General features: G+C 35.9%; 1 protein-coding gene across 3 annotated transcripts in view; it reads right to left on the minus strand.

The window, feature by feature from the left end:
• Positions 1–495: 495 nt before the first annotated feature.
• The window catches only part of ube2e1 (ubiquitin-conjugating enzyme E2E 1), a 73,573-nt gene continuing 56,077 nt past the window's right edge, over positions 496–17,991 (minus strand). For all 3 annotated transcript variants that reach the window (XM_039736783.1, XM_039736780.1, XM_039736781.1), the window contains 3 exons: positions 13,822–13,954; positions 6,144–6,291; positions 496–1,065 (listed from right to left, as the gene is read on the minus strand). In XM_039736783.1, the coding sequence (XP_039592717.1) occupies positions 968–1,065; positions 6,144–6,291; positions 13,822–13,954 (379 nt within the window). In that variant the 3' untranslated portion in view covers positions 496–967. The remainder of the gene's footprint in view (positions 1,066–6,143; positions 6,292–13,821; positions 13,955–17,991) is intronic.

A 17,991-nucleotide genomic window follows, 5' to 3' on the forward strand; every position in this document is an offset into this window, starting at 1 on the left:
TGTAATTATACTTCAGTATACCATAGAAACATCTGACAAAAAGATCTAAAAACACAGAAGCAGCAACCTATGTGAAAACCAAAACTTGTGTCACTCTCAAAACTTTTGGCCACGGCTGTAGGATATTACCATTGTGATCCTTGAGCTTTCCTGAAACTACAGTAGTTTGGCACAGTTAGCTATACCTAAAAATTTTTAGGCTCATACATTTAATTCACTATATAGATACTGCATGCAAAATTACCATAAGTAGTACTTACCAGGAAACTAACCATGTTGGGAATATTAAAAATACTGGTTAAAAAGTTGGATGTGATCATTATTAGCTGAAGCAGACACAGCTAAGCAAGTGATGACGCTACCTCTACGATTCAAATACAGCCAAATTTGATTAGTCCACTGTATGTCAAAACTCCAAAAAAGTTTACAGAGTTTACAAACCTCTATTCCAAGAAAATACACTTTGTCATACAAATAAAAAAAGCTAAAATAAAATTAATTTAAAACATTGCAAAGATTTATTGTCAAGAGACTTTATTATATCACACTGAAAACTGTTCACTTAGTGAGGGTAAACATGCTGTTTTAGGTTTTACAAGCAGTCAAACTGTAAAATATTTTATTTACTTTATAGCACAAATTAGCTAATATTGCAAAACAAAAAAACATTTTTCTAACAATTTTACTTAGAGATGTTTATTGCCATTTCATAGATCTAATTGTACCTTAACATACAACAGCCAAACAAAAACCAAAAACAAAACAAAAAAAAAACAAAACAAAAAAAAAATCTCAGGAAATAAAGACTGAATAAAATCTGTAGCAGAATTGCTCACTCAGTCCATCAAACACCCACCCATTCCCTCCCTCCCTCCCTCCCTCCCTCCCTCCCAGACCTAGACCCTCCCCAACCTATCCATACTCAGCTCTTTGCACCATTAACAAGTAGTACATGAAGAGATTTAAATTATGTGGCATATCTCTTGGTCCACTGTCTGGCTATTCTGTCATGCTCTGCTCTGTTGGTCATGTATTGTGTAGCAATGCTTCCGACAAGAGGGTCAGCTGCAAAAGATGAAAAAATCCTGGTCAAATCTTACAAAATGTACATTACAACAAATTTGACATGTAGTAAATATTAACATAAAAAATAACACAGAAATACAGCTCAATAGCCTTTTTCATCCAATGATTCCACATAGATTTTCTTATACAGTGCCTATAAAAAGTATTCACACCCACCAACGTTTTCACATTTTCTTGTTATACAACATGAAATCATAGTGCAGGGGATCTTAAGTTTTTTTTAATTTGAGGACCCAAATAAGGAAATCACACCATACTGGAACCCAGGAGGAGAATTAGTACCACAATGACAGCAAATTAATACAAGTAACAATGGCCGTATATTAAAGATAGAAGTTTTTACTTCTCACATGAATATTACTAAAATAGAAAAATGGAAAGCAGGCATATTGTTAACAAAATTATTTAATGAAATGGGTATATATTCTGGAGGTGTATTACTTACTGCCAGTGTAAATGTTTAGTGTAAGGATTAGTTAGGATGAAAGAAATACATTTTGGTTTATAATGGGTGCAGCACCTGGCTGTGATGATTCTGAAAGCATAGTATGACTGGTCACTTAACTTGCCCACATGACTCATTGATGAATAAAGTTGTCAAAAAAATTATTTAATTGATGTTGCTCATTCATTTTGTCTTAAATAACTTTTTTTTTTTAAACTTTTTCAATTGAGCTAAACCTTTTATGAATTATTCTAAATTACTTTAGACTTTTAAAAAGTCAATAGATAGAGAGATACTTTATTAATCCCAAGGGGAAATTCACATCATCCAGCAGCAGCATAACTCATACAAAAAGCAATATTAAATTAAAGAGTAATACAAATGCAGGTAAAAACAGACCAATATACAGAGTACAAAATGTTCAGTTGTGTAAATAAATAATTCCTTACAAATATGTGCACTATTTGTATTTTATATGGATGATAGGATAAATCTGGAAGAAGAATTTAGCAAACAGTTCAGTCTCAAGTGTTCAATGCTGCCAACTGATGTTGGGTTGAACACTGAAGTCTGCTCTACAGCCTGTCTCAGTTTTGATCTTTTGGTGTTCTTAAGTGTTCTAAATGGTTTAAACCATCCTTCAGACTATCATCTGATGTCCATCATTATCAAATTACTTTAAAATAGAAGAGGAGTTTCTCCTTGCTGACGCACAAACTTAATACAATACTTAATAGTCTTTTTCGCATCTTAATTACAGATTAATTATAGATTAAATGTTTGCCCTAACAGCAATCACACGCTGAGCAGTTGTACACAACCACTGCCACTGCACTTCACATACAACCTTGCCATGGTACTATATAACATATACAAATATCCCCACCATACTATCTTACCCTCCACAGCACCTCAAAATCATCACATCTGCTACCCAGTAGTTTATGAAACACTGTCATAGTGGATTTACAGTGGTGTGAAAAACTATTTGCCCCCTTCCTGATTTCTTATTCTTTTGCATGTTTGTCACACAAAATGTTTCTGATCATCAAACACATTTAACCATTAGTCAAATATAACACAAGTAAACACAAAATGCAGTTTTTAAATGATGGTTTTTATTATTTAGGGAGAAAAAAAAAATCCAAACCTACATGGCCCTGTGTGAAAAAGTAATTGCCCTCTGAACCTAATAACTGGTTGGGCCACCCTTAGCAGCAATAACTGCAATCAAGCGTTTGCGATAAATTGCAATGAGTCTTTCACAGCGCTCTGGAGGAATTTTGGCCCACTCATCTTTGCAGAATTGTTGTAATTCAGCTTTATTTGAGGGTTTTCTAGCATGAACCGCCTTTTTAAGGCCATGCCATAGCATCTCAATTGGATTCAGGTCAGGACTTTGACTAGGCCACTCCAAAGTCTTCATTTTGTTTTTCTTCAGCCATTCAGAGGTGGATTTGCTGGTGTGTTTTGGGTCATTGTCCTGTTGCAGCACCCAAGATCGCTTCAGCTTGAGTTGACGAACAGATGGCCGGACATTCTCCTTCAGGATTTTTTGGTAGACAGTAGAATTCATGGTTCCATCTATCACAGCAAGCCTTCCAGGTCCTGAAGCAGCAAAACAACCCCAGAACATCACAGTACCACCACCATATTTTACTGTTGGTATGATGTTCTTTTTCTGAAATGCTGTGTTCCTTTTACGCCAGATGTAACGGGACATTTGCCTTTCAAAAAGTTCAACTTTTGTCTCATCAGTCCACAAGGTATTTTCCCAAAAGTCTTGGCAATCATTGAGATGTTTCTTAGCAAAATTGAGACGAGCCCTAATGTTCTTTTTGCTTACCAGTGGTTTGCGTCTTGGAAATCTGCCATGCAGCCCGTTTTTGCCCAGTCTCTTTCTTATGGTGGAGTTGTGAACACTGACCTTAATTGAGGCAAGTGAGGCCTGCAGTTCTTTAGATGTTGTCCTGGGGTCTTTTGTGACCTCTCAGATGAGTCGTCTCTGCGCTCTTGGGGTAATTTTGGTCGGCCGGCCACTCCTGGGAAGGTTCACCACTGTTCCATGTTTTTGCCATTTGTGGATAATGGCTCTCACTGTGGTTCGCTGGAGTCCCAAAGCTTTAGAAATGGCTTTATAACCTTTACCAGACTGATAGATCTCAATTACTTCTGTTCTCATTTGTTCCTGAATTTCTTTGGATCTTGGCATGATGTCTAGCTTTTGAGGTGCTTTTGGTCTACTTCTCTGTGTCAGGCAGCTCCTATTTAAGTGATTTCTTGATTGAAACAGGTGTGGCAGTAATCAGGCCTGGGGGTGGCTACGGAAATTGAACTCAGGTGTGATACACCACAGTTAGGTTATTTTTAACAAGGGGCAATTACTTTTTCACACAGGGCCATGTGGGTTTGGATTTTTTTTCTCCCTAAATAATAAAAACCATCATTTAAAAACTGCATTTTGTGTTTACTTGTGTTATATTTGACTATTGGTTAAATGTGTTTGATGATCAGAAACATTTTGTGTGACAAAACATGCAAAAGAATAAGAAATCAGGAAGGGGGCAAATAGTTTTTCACACCACTGTAATTTGGCTTTTTGACACAGACCAACAGGAAAAGACTAAGTGAAAATCACCCCTGCAAAGGGGTCTAAATTAATTACAATATAAAACACAAAATATCTGAATGCATCAAGTATTCAGACCTTCAAGTCAGCATTCAGCAGATGCACCCCAAATCTGTGTGCACAGGTACTTGTTTTAAGCCTTTCCCAAGTAGCTTTGAGCTTATGCTTGGGGTTGTCATCATGCCACAAAACAAATCTTGCAAAGTGCAGCTTTCTTGCAGACTGCATCGGGTTTTCCTCCAGGATTTTCCAGTATTTTGCTGCATTCATTTTATCCTCTACTCTCAAAAATCTTCTAGGGTTTGCTGCAGAAAAGCATCCTCACAGCTAGATGCTGCCACCACCATGCTTCTTGGTGGGGATGGCGTGTTTTCGATAATGGTCAGAAACATCTATTTTGGTATAGCCAGACCACAGAACTTTCTGAAGCTGACTTCAGTCTCCTGCATACCTTCTGGCAAACTTTAGCTGGGATGTATCATGCATGTTTTTTTGCACAGTGGCTTATTCTTTGGCACTCTCCATAAGGCTGTAACTGATGAAGCATTGGGGCAAAAGCTGTTGTCGCCACAGTTTCTACAAACTCCGACAATGTAGCTTGTTACTCCTTCAGAGTTCTCATAGGTCTCTTGATGGCCTCCCTTATTAGTCGTCAGATTTACAGTGCTGCCATACTATTTCCTTTTCTTAATAACTGATCTAATTTGACTCCAAAGGATATTCAGTGACTTGGATATTTTTTATCTCCATCACCTGACTTGTGCTTTTCACTCATCTCTTCGCAGAGTTGCAGAGAACACAAAAGTGTTCTTTTGTCTTCATTTTGTTAGACCACCATAATGGCTCACTTACAAGTTGGACCTTGTAGATGCAGGTACATTTATACTACAATCAGTTGAAACTCCAGACAGGTGACCTCCATTGAACTAACCATGTGACTTCTAAAATCAAATGGCAACACCAATGATGATTCAGGTCACTTCGCAGAGATCTGTTTTAACTTTGACATTAAAGAGTCTTTCTGTTGAATAGTGTCAAAAATGCTAAAATTATTCCACTGTGATTAAACATTGTGTGCACACTTTTATAGGCACTGTACACTGCCTTGCTTTCTCTTAAAAGTTGAAATGATACTGGATTAAAAAATTTTAATGGCAAATTATCTGCAGAAAAATAATTTTGTCTTTAAATTTTTTACTGTATTGTTTAATAACAAAAAGGCAGACTGAAACATGAAAATTAATGATTTATAATTTGTCAACAAAGCTTTTAAGCTGTCTGAACACTTATACAAAACATTACTGAATTACTTTATGTCCTGCATTTTGCACTTAACATGAAAATGCAATATTGTAATTAAAAAACACCTTTGAAATAATTGCAGAAATACCTATCAGTTTCAGTGGAGTAATTTAGTCCAGGTTCTAATGTGCCAGCTTGCCTTCACTCAAGATTCAGCACAGATTTCCAATTATTGAAAACAGAGGAACTTTTGGTTATATAATTAATTTATATCAATTTAAATCAACTTTACATGTTTATGTTGGTGATGTAAAAATACTTGGCAGAACAACTTTGTGACTTATTTAGCATTCCTGTCTAGAATTAGTTTCAGTACAAGCAAATATCAATAAGCAAGCAAAGTAATGTTGCATCAGGGGAGGAGACACTATTGTAACTGAAAATCATTTACAGCTAACTGAATCCTTATGCAAACTACCCAAGAGATCCATGCACATCTCCTCATATGCATTATGGTGTCATTAACACAACTGATATTGCCTAATTACCACCAACAACTGACATGTAAATCCATTTGAAGATAATTAAAAAGCAATTTAGAACTTCACATTTCAATAAATCTATGGTTAAGGGCCGAATTGAAACTGAAAACTGTAAGGCACAGTTAGGACAAGGTCAAAAAATACATGCATGAATGTGGTAAGACCTTACAAGATAGATAGTGTCGTGTGCAGTGCTTACCAGGATTACAGTCTGTAAGGAGAGAGCAGATTGAAAGGAGGACCTTGGAGATGGTCAGTGCTGGACTCCAGTTGTCCTTTAGGATGTCCAGGCAGATAACACCCTGACTGTTAATATTACAGTGATAGATGCGAGTCCGGAAAGTCACCTGCCAAGAATAAATCATAGTAAGTGCCTAGGAAAGTATAGTGTTAACACTACAGGCTCCTAGAATCCTCTCTTCTGGAGTAGTTAAGGCTTGTCCTAGGGGAGAAATACCTGGATGGACCTACAGAAGAATAAAGTTCATAATTCTCAGAAAATTTTGAAAGCTAGAAGTGAAATGTTTAAGTGTGCCAAACACAATAATTAACAAATGCTAAAATAAAGTATTATTTAATGAAACCTAATCACATTGACAATATAAACATTATAAAAAGCAAACTATTGTCCTAGATAATTACTTTTACTTTGGAACCTGCTGTTAGTAACACATTGCAGCCATTTAAAAGTGGCAAGGACAAAGCATTCAACAGCTAACAAAAATTACCAATGATCTTTTCAACACATCTTATTAAAATACCTTGTGTGTGTATATGTGTGTAGTAAGTTACCCAACTGTGAATGTTCTACATACAAATGAAGACCGTTAAAAACACACCTTCTTGCGTGGTTTCCTTTAGAAGTACTATGAAAAAGCATGTTTTTTTCTGTTAAAAACAGTAGTATTCTATACAATTAACAGGTGGAATGACAAATTAGAGTAGATTAGAACATAGAAAAGAATAAAATTAGCTCTTTATTTATGTCTCTTAACTATAAAAGAGGCTAGGCTGCCAGTTAATTAAAACATCAACATAAATCAATCCCCCAACATTCAGTCCAGGAAGTCTACTTGCAGGTCCCCTGAGCACTCATTAAAATTGTAAATGATTCCTTGACTAATGTCTGACGCTAGCCTGGCCTGACACCAGGTAGTCTCACTTGTAAATGCCAGGTTGGCTCAAGCTACTGGCTGTTCTTGCAACTTTAACAAAAAATGTGAAAGGGTACTTAAACACAAGGGTGCTAATGCTTCTCACAGCGTATTTTCTAAACCAAGAGGCATCTGGGCTGAAGCCAGACAGTGCAACAAAACTGCGTGATGTTAGAAACCTGAAAACATTGGTATCAAATTATGAATCAATTAAACCATTTTTTCAGTGCAAATGCATATTAATAGAATTGTATAAAAGCTACATTTACATATGGATCATTATAGGATTCACTTTTCACTTCTTTATTTTCAAAAGACCTTAAACTAATTTTTTCAGCCTGAGGTATCAATATGTATTTGAAAATGTATCGAAATCTACTACATACTACAACTAAAAAACAAAAAAGCAATATGCTATCCATACATTAACTAGCCTTGCTTTACAAAACCGAAGTATGGCTGGGCCATACGATTTTAAATTAATAACATGGTAAATTTGACTTGAAATGCAATATTTGATATACAGTATCTTGATAAGTTCTCAGAACACCTTAAACATTGAAGATTAGCTTCATTTAGACATGTATATATGCACACAAATTTCCGATATGGTGTTCAAAACCTGGTATATTTTCTCACAATAACTTTATGGAATGTTAGAGTGGACTGTATGAGGCACAGCTATTTGTAAATTTGTTACATTTTGAATAAATAGATGTTTCCTTCTCCAACAACAAGTTTTTTCCACACCAACCATTTTTGTTTCTTTATCTCCTCTACTAATGTTTCAGTTTTGATTGTATGTATTGCTTTCAATTCCTTGCCGGTTTTGCTGGTATCTGTGTCTGCCAGTTACTATCATCTCAGTAAACATTGCTCTCTCTCTCTGACTTTTTATTCAAGGGAAGACAAACTACATCAAAGACTGTAATACAAGTGCATATGTATGTTGATTGGCATAAATCATTTTATTTATGCATTTGCAAATACGAAATTCTTCATGTTTGTTACTGTCATTCTGTATAATGCATGCAGGTGTTCATTTTGTAACATTTCTGCCAGGAAACCTGTATTTGCATCCAATGTTCTTAATGGCTTATTGAATCCTTCCTCCTTTCTAGTATACTGTAGATAGGTACTTTACAGATCCACAGTCAGGGAAACAAATCTGAGGCAGGTGGTGTTATTTTGGTGGAAACTGAGCTATTGCAACTTCTGCTGAAAACTTTACTTTCACTTTCAATCCCAATAAGCACTGAAGTAACATCTCACAATTACAATACACTACTGTAAAATTATACAGATTTTTATTTCATTAAATGGTACTGAATTATCTAGTCCATCCATTTATCAAACCCACTCTTCTTGAGTTGTGAGGAAACTGGAGTCTACCCCAGCAACCATTAGGTGCAATGACAGAAACAAGTACTGGACAGGGAATCAAGCATTCACAGGGTGAAGAAACTCACACACAAACACACACTATGCCCAATTTAGCATCACCAGTTAACCTAACCTGCTTGTCTTTGGACTGAGAAAACTAGACTACCACAGAAAAACCCACACAAATACTGGGACAACAAGCAAACTCCACAGCCAGCACCCAGAATGCAAAATCTCTCCTTGTTGTGAGGCAGCATGCTACCAATTAGAACATTAGAACAATCTAGATGAGAACAGGCCATTCAGCCCAACAAAGCTTGCCAGTCCTATCCACTTGTTTCCTTCAAGAAAACATCAAGTCGAGTTTTGAATGTCCCTAACGTCTTACTGTCTACCACACTACTTGGTAGCTTATTCTAAGTGTCTATCGTTCTTTGTGTAAAGAAAAACTTCCTAATGTTTGTGCGAAATTTACCCTTAACAAGTTTCCAACTGTGCCCCCGTGTTCTTGATGAACTCATTTTAAAATACAAGTCTCGATCCACTGTACTAATTCCCTTCAGAATTTTAAACACTTCAATCATGTCACCTCTTAATCTTCTTTTGCTTAAACTGTAAAGGCTCAGCTCTTTTAATCTTTCCTCATAATTCAACCCCTGTAGACCTGGAATCAGCCTAGTCGCTCTTCTCTGGACCTTTTCTAGCGCTGCTATGTCCTTTTTGTTGCCTGGAGACCAAAACTGCACACAGTACTCAAGATGAAGCCTCACCAGTGCATTATAAAGGTTGAGCATAACCTCCTTGGACTTGTACTCCACAGATCGTGCTATATAACCTAACATTCTGTTAGCCTTCTTAATGGCTTCTGAACACTGTTGGGAAGTTGATAGCTTTGAGTCCACTATGACTCCTAAACCCTTCTCATAAGGTGTACTCGATTTTCCGACCGCCCATTGTGTATTCAAACCTAATATTTTTACTTCCTATGTGTAATACTTTACATTTACTGACATTAAATTTCATCTGCCACAAATCTGCCCAAGCCTGTATGCTATCCAAGTCCTTCTGTAATGATATAACGGATTCCAAATTATCTGCTAATCCACCTATCTTGGTATCATCTGCAAACTTAACCAGCTTGTTACTTATATTCCTATCTAAATCATTTATATATATTAAAAATAGCAGGCCCTAGCACTGACCCCTGTGGAACACCACTCTTAACATCGGCCAGTTCTGATGAGGTTCCTCGCACCATCACCCTCTGCTTCCTGTGTCTGAGCCAATTCTGCACCCATCTAAAAACATCACCCTGAACTCCCACTTCTTTTAACTTGATGCCCAACCTCTCATGTGGCACCTTATCAAATGCTTTCTGAAAGTCCAGATAAATAATATCATAAGCTCCACTTTGATCGTATCCTTTTGTTGCCTCCTCATAGAATTCCAACATGTTAGTAAAACACGACCTCCCCTTCTGAACCCATGCTGACTGTTCAGAATAACTCCTGTCCTTGCCATGTGTTGCTCAATCTTATCCTTAATAATTCCTTCCATTAATTTTCCTGTGATGCATGTTAAGCTTACTGGCCTATAGTTGCTTGGATCTGCCCTGTCACCCTTTTTATATAATGGGATGATATTTGCCATTTTCCAGTCCTTTGGAATCTCTCCAGTGCACAGTGACTTCCTAAAAATATGTGTCAAGGGTTTATATATGTACTCACTAGCCTCCTTAAGAACACAGGATAAATATTATCTGGGCCTGGTGATTTGTTTGATTTCATCTTATTTAATCTGAGCAGCACTTCTCCCTCTACAATTTCCAAATCCCTCAGTACCTCCTTAGTAGTGTGTTTACCTCTGGGAGGTTATCCACTTGCTCACTTGTAAACACCTCAGAAAATGTAAGTTTAGGGCATCTGCTATTTCATTGTCTGTATCTTTTAATTCCCTTTACTATTCCTGATGAACTTGACCTCCTCCTTAACTGTTCTTTTACTACTAAAATACTGAAAGAATCTCTTGGGGTCTTCTTTGCCTTATCTGCTATATTCCTCTCCAACTGTCTTTTAGCCTCTCTGATATCCTTCTTAATGGTTGCCCTCATGTTCTCATACGCTCGATTCTCTTTGCAGTCATTAGTCTTATATGCCTTATACAGCAGTTTTTCCTTTGCAACTTCTTTTTAAATCTTTATTAATCCATCGTGGAGTTCTTTTTAGTTTCCTATTAATTCCAAATTTAGGTATGTATCTGTCCTGCATTACATGTAAAACATTTTAAACCTGTTCCACTGCTCCTCGACTGTCTCCACATTTAAAAGCTTATCCCAGTCTATCCTACTTAGACTTTGTTGCATCTGCTCAAAATTAGCCCTACCAAAGTTCAACTTAACAATTTTAGTCTTTGCATCTGTACTCTTACAAAATACTGAGAATTGTATTACATTATGGTCACTTGACCCTAGTGGTTCAATCACCTCTACACCCTCAATTCTATCCTGATTATTACAGAATACTAAATCCAGACAGGCTTCACCTCGTGTTGGTGCTTTAACATGCTGTGTTAAAAAAACTGTCACTGATTACTTCTAAAACTCCTGCTCTTGTGCTCCTCCATCTGCAAGGTTATCCCAGTTAATATTTGGATAATTAAAGTCCCCCATGACTATAATATTCCCCTGTAAACTTGCCTTTTTGATATTACTAAAAGATGTGTGTTGAAATTACTGTCTGAATTGGGTGGTCTATAACACACTCCTAAAATAAGACCTTTTTCCCTAATATTTTCCAGGCGAAGCCACATGTCCTCACTAAGATGGGGCTCATCATCCAACTGAAGATGACTTACATTTAAACCCTGTTTGGCATAAACAGCAACCCCACCTCCTTTTCTGTTCTGTCTATCCTTTCTAAAAAATGTGTATCCCTCTATGTTACACTCATCTCCATCTTTGTTATTTAGCCAGGTTTCCGTTATTGCTATAATATCATAATTATGCTCAGCTACATACAACTCCAACTCACTTACCTTATTTTTGATAATGAGCCACCGGATGATGATTTAGCCTATTGCTAAACTCTAACCAAAAAAGTAATGACTTCTATTTACAATAAATGTAAGAGATTCAAAGATCACCAGGACAAATTATTTATAAATGTTAATGTAAAATGAATGGATTAATGTGGAATATCCACAGCTATTGTAATTATAAAGCCCAAATCACTTGCTAAACAAACAATGCAAATTCAAAATGAAAATAAAATGATCTGTAATGCAGTTTACCACATACATACAAACACTTAATAATTAACTTCACACACGAAACGAAAAAAATGCATGCATTCACCAATTTTGATGTGAATTACTGATTAGTATAGTTACCTGACCACTGGCAAATACAAGTATTTTGAGGACACAAACTAAGTAGGCAAATTGTACTTTGCAATAGGCAAGTCACTGCAGCGGTTATCTCCTTCCACTTGCCGCTTGTCTACTCATATGTTATGCAATGGAGCAGCAAATGTTTCCTGGAATTTTCCTTAGCAGAAACACATTATACAAGAGACATATGCATAGATAGCCTCTTCATATGTGGCAACATCTTATCTTTACTTGTACTGTCATCCTGCATAAAGCCAAAGCATTTCCAAATAGAACAGCTAACACTCCTCTACCTGTTCTAAACTCACCCTCTTTTGACCCATGTTCCATTGGTTTTAGTTAACCCTCACACTCATCACCAGGCAATATGAGCAAAATCCACAGAGACATTGTCAAAGATCAAAAACACTCAATATCTTGATATTCTCTTTTGTATATAGATTTTTCTAAAATATCAAATAAAAAATTAAATATGATATCCAGCCCTAAATCAAGTTTTTTTTTGTCTTACGACTTCAACTGAGTGTGTCACTTTTTTATTCTAGACTGGGAATTATAATAAATTTCAAAGTTAACCATGGTTAAGTAATAGGCGAAGGTGATTACAATTTGCTTTGATTTGTGGCTATACATTTGGTATAGGTTAAAGCACCCAGATCTGATCTCCAAGCATAAGCTGTCAAGATATTACTTTAAGTAAATGTTATATACAAAATGAAATGTAATTTTAAAAAGTATTAAGTTTATAATGGCTATATTTTTTCATCACCTGAAAATATGATATCACAAAAATGCATAACCCATTTTGGGCCAAGGTAATAAATAGTTGGAAAGGGTGCAACTTCATGTAGTATAATTTTGCAGTTAAACTTTTGGAGGGTGTAGGTAAAAGCAAATTGTGTTCATAATCTCACTACAAATAGACAACTTCTACTATGTCAAGAACTGATATAGCCCAATTATAAATTTTTATTTAATTTTACTCATTTTAATTTAATTTATATCAAGTCTTTCAGATCATAAAATCAAGTACAATATTCCTGTGATCATTTTGTATGCCTTCCTTTGTACAGAAGTAAGCTCCACACTACCCTGAGGATACACCTATATACACTCCGATAACTCAGCTGTACAGCCTCCAGTCGGTTGTAACTTTGATCTACCAGATGAAACCGACATTGTAGACCAAATGAAAAATATGCAAACACCATGCCGTGCATACTCAAACTGGGAACTTAACTGGGATTCAAGTTCTATGATGTAATAACAGTACTTCCTCCACCACAATATTCAGTCACTAAAACCATATGACATATAAAGAAATTAGTTTTATGATGAAAATGATTCCAGTATGTAAACTTTATAAAAATCATCATTGCAATGAGTTTAGCCAAAAGTCAAGGTCTTTGCCACTTTAGTCTTCTCAGAATGATCTTTAAATCCAAAGTACTAGGGTTGCGCTGATGGTCTATGACATCATCGTTCGCTGTTTGGCTGGACACATTGTTGACTCATTCAATCATTCACTGAAACATTGGTGGAAATTTCCTCAAGGTGCCAAACTGCAGTTTTTTTTTGTTTTTTTTTTTCATTTTACACCCCTCAAGGAAGCTGTTAGGCACTTGCATTCACACTCAGGAGACATTTGAGGTTCCTGTGCTTCGTTTCTTTAGCAGGATTGTGCTGCAGTTGAGGGGAGGCAGTCTAATCAGCACGTCACACACAAAGTTTGAACAGGAGAGCTGCTGTGGTGCTTGTAAACTCTGAGTGCCTGAAGTGGGCCAGTGCCAGTGGCTCCTGAAGCTTCAAGGGAACCCCCCCATCTCACTTCAACAACATGAACTTTAAAAGACATTGCACAGCCGTACAAAAGTACTGATTTTTTTTTTTTTTGGAATATGTATTCTTGGTAGGTCATTTTATGCAATGATCCAACTGTCAAAATCTTCTTACCTTGGGTGGTTTGAAAGGGTAGTCTGGTGTAAACATAATGTCTAGAAAGAAGACACCTCCTTCATACACTGAGCCAGGGGGACCAAGGATTGTAGACCTCCATTCGTAAATGTTATCTCCTTTAGGGCCAGCACTAAAATGAAAGAAATCAGAGTGCAGAAAAATAAGTAGAACTGATATCAAACCAACCCAACAAGTTTCTAGACAGCTTTAGATTTCTCCAATTAAACGTATTTAATAATTGCAGATACATAAAGAATTCATTTTAAATGAGAAGAATGAAAACTACTACTAGGACCAAGGTGAACTAACCATTTAATTTTAAAATGCAAAACCTACTAAAAATATACTTACCTTTACAGTATATAATTTAAGATATATACAACACTTAATTATTACTATAACAATAGGATATGGATTTTTAAATATAAACAGGTAACATAATATTCTTAAACCATATCAGGGTTACAAAGAGCCAGAGCCTATCCTGGCCACACTGGATGCAAGGCAATATAAATAGCTGGTGGTGTTAACTGCTCATGTCAGTCATATTTATTTATTAAAGCACATTTAAAACAACAGGTGTACAAAGGGGCATTAAAATAAACACAGTACAATCATACAGAAACACATCAATAAAAACAACTAATTTAAAGCCTTCCCCCTTGACCCATTATACACTGTGAAAGGAGGAAGAAAACAAGCAGGTCTTAATCGGAGTTTTAAAAACCTCGATAGAAGATGAAGATCTGATGTGGAAAGGCAGGTCATTCCAAAGCCTAGGAGCAACAGCTGAAAAAGCTTCAGCCGAGATCTTGGAACTACAAGGAGTAGTTGTCCAGATGATCTCAATGCTCTCGGTGCCGATTAGGGATGAAGGAGGTTGCAAATGTATTTTGAAGTAAGACAATGCAATTCATGGAGTATATCAAAGTCACTCTCTTAACATTACTGCCAAACAGGGATTTTTGGGGGGATATCTGAGAAAAACATTACTGATACTGGTGATTAAACAACATACAATTAAATCACTCCATTTTAAGATGGGCATATTATTAATAACATATACAAATCTTACATTTTTAATATTAATTGTACTCTTATTAAAAATTACTATTGTTGGGTTGTGAAATTACAAGCTCAGCTATGGTTTGTCATGATTTCCATTACTTACTGATAACAGCAGTAAGTAATGGAAATGTGCTATTTAAACCTTTTTGTTGTACTTGTAAGTTTCTAATACAATTGTATAGCATCTAGGCAGACAGACAACAGATTTTATTATTTGCTTGCAAAATCTTCAGTACATAAATCATGGCTTGGTTAGCTGCTTTCAACTGCTCTCTTAGCAGCAAAGCTTGAAGAATAAGGTGGACATCAGAAAGGAACATAGTTATTTTGCATGCTGAAAAAAAAATTAAACTAATTTACTTTCAAATGAAATAAATTCAATACACAAATATACAGTGGGTGAGTGTACAGTATAATCAGATTCAGAATATCCAGGGTTTTTTAGTCTTCAAATTGCTGTTTCCAAAAACTACTTTTGTAATACAGCAGCACCACCTAGAGGTTTTAAATAAAATGCTGGTTTAAATAACAGTCATTTCAGGCCTAAAGTCTCTTTCATCTTAGAAATCATTCCAGCCAACATACAAAAAAAAAATAAAGGGGGGGAAAAAAAGATCAACAAAAGATACACAGATGTAATGTCCTGCACAGGCTCCTTTGCTCTCTGTGTTGTTGTTTTCATTTTTGAATGTGGCAGGTTTGAGTTGTGGTATGGGGCTGTAGTGTGGAGGGAAGGTGCGGAGTAATGGGTTATTTTAATTCTACTTATTCTTAAAATTGTTGGCTTTTGCATTTATAATTATACAGGTTTTGTTTTTACCATACCTCAAAACAGTCTTTATTACCAATATGTGCAATAAAATTGTTTTTATTCAAACCCTTGCATTTTAAATACTGAACAGAGATACACATTTTTTTACTCTTAGAAATAAAAAATAGCAAAGAAAATGCAAAATTCTGTCAATCATCTGATCAAATTAAAAGGTTGGTCTGCAAATGAAGGTTTTGACGATAATTAATGGCCTAAAAGCAAATTTTTTTACGGACACCTCACTACAATTTTGTCATTGAATAGCATGTCAATGAGCAGAAAGTTAGACAAGAAGTTGCAAGTCTAACCTGGCCCATGCTTTTTGATATGCTAAGAATATATTGTAGCTACTATTCTGGTTATAAGCAAAACTGAAAAAGTATACTACAGTTATACTATACATTTAACAAAATACAGGAGCAAAAATCAAATGTTGCCATTATTCACTGTGATGACATTGATTCCAGAAACTGTTTTAATACTTGACTTTTGTCAAGATGCAAATACTGAACATCCATGACTGATATTTGTTAGATATAAAATAGCAATTCTGCTCTGTGAGATAATATTTCTTAACAGCAAGCTGCACTACATTAGCATTAACGGGTGGTTCCACACTGGTTTGGTATCAGTTAAGTGTTGGTATGTGTAAGAGCGTGCATTTAACTGGCTGGTGTCCCATCCAGGGTTGGTTACTCCTTTGTGTCCAGTGCTATCACACAGGTATTGACATCTTGTGATCCTGAGGTAGTAGATTAGAAAATGGATGGAGAGATATGATTTGCTTCCAAATAACACTTGCACTATGCAGAACTTCACTGGGCTTCATATTTAAAGGTATGCTTTACTATGGCATTTAGTATCACATGGTTCTGTGCTTGTGATGTCCACCTATGCTGAGGACTGAGAAGCAGGCAAAGAAAAAAGAGAGGGGGAGAGGAATTTTGACTTGAAGACGTGCCAACATTTGCTGGTCAAGGGTCCTGTCAGTTCAAAAAGCCTCTCCTGCAAGTCTTTGGGTTTACTGTGTTTGTACACACTGATAATTCAGGAAGTTAGTACTTTAGCAAAAATGGTATTCACTTTGCATGTTTTGAGCTAGCAACTGAATAAGAGACAAGTGGATTATGCAACACAAGTATTAGGAGTTTTTTTTTCCCTTTTTTCTATGAAAGTTTTTCAAATTGTTTGCCACTGTTTTTTCCTTGGCCACCACTACAAAATGCCTGGTAAGCAAACATATAAAACAAATATTTCCATTATCAAGCATTTTTGAGTAGAATATTACTTTAAGGAATGCACATTATACCAAATTATTACTTTTTATTATTATTATAGTAAACTGTTTTTCACTGGCACATTGGGCAACACTGGAAACCAAGTATCAATGATTAAATTTAATGTATGCACATTTTAAGTTATCTACAATGATCATGTCATTCTTTTTTTAGAAAACTTGCTCTAACTTTCACTAGGTTTAAAATTATTTCCTTTTTATTTACAGAACAAAAATAAACATTTTATTTTTCAGCACACAAGAGAACATGAACATTGGGTCCAGAATTCCTCATAACAGTAATGTCCATAATTTCTCTGCATCCTTATTTTTTCTAAACCATCAAATTCATTGTTTTTTAAATATACTTTGCTAAGGAAAAAAATCAGCAACAGTTAAGGTACAGAAACAAACCTTAGATATGCCAGTTAACTGCAGGGCACACTACTGTGCACACAGCCAATTAAAACTTGCAAATTAACTGAACTGCATGCAGGTTAGTCTGTAGCAAACCAGAGTACTCTGAGGGAAGCAAAGAAAACATGGTAGATTATGCAAACTTTACAAAGAGTTAACCCCAGAAATCATGATTCTAGCTTAGACATGCAGCAACACTATATGCTATACCTCAATGCCAATCTCTGCAAATCAATGTTGATGTAAATCTATTATTCCCAAGCACAAAGATAACACTACTTTTAAACACTGCGGTTAGGTTACCAAAACAGAATAACTGGTCAAGCTTGTTATTAACTTGCTAAAAGGTCAAGTTTTAATAAACAGATCTTATTGCCAGTAAGTGTGTCATGCGTAAGAGTGCCACTCTATTTTATTTTTAAACAGTGGTAGAAGAACAAAGCTAAAATAAAAGTAGTCTGATTAAGTAAAGTGACGTATTAACACATTTCTTTTACTGATAACCCATTGATGTCATATTTTCACCTCTGTCATTGTGAACAAAGTACTACAACGCAGACAAATGCTGACACTGCATAGAGTGGAAAAATGAGCA

The sequence above is a fragment of the Polypterus senegalus genome, chromosome 15, assembly GCF_016835505.1.
Source record: "Polypterus senegalus isolate Bchr_013 chromosome 15, ASM1683550v1, whole genome shotgun sequence".
Classification (NCBI taxonomy): domain Eukaryota; kingdom Metazoa; phylum Chordata; class Cladistia; order Polypteriformes; family Polypteridae; genus Polypterus; species Polypterus senegalus.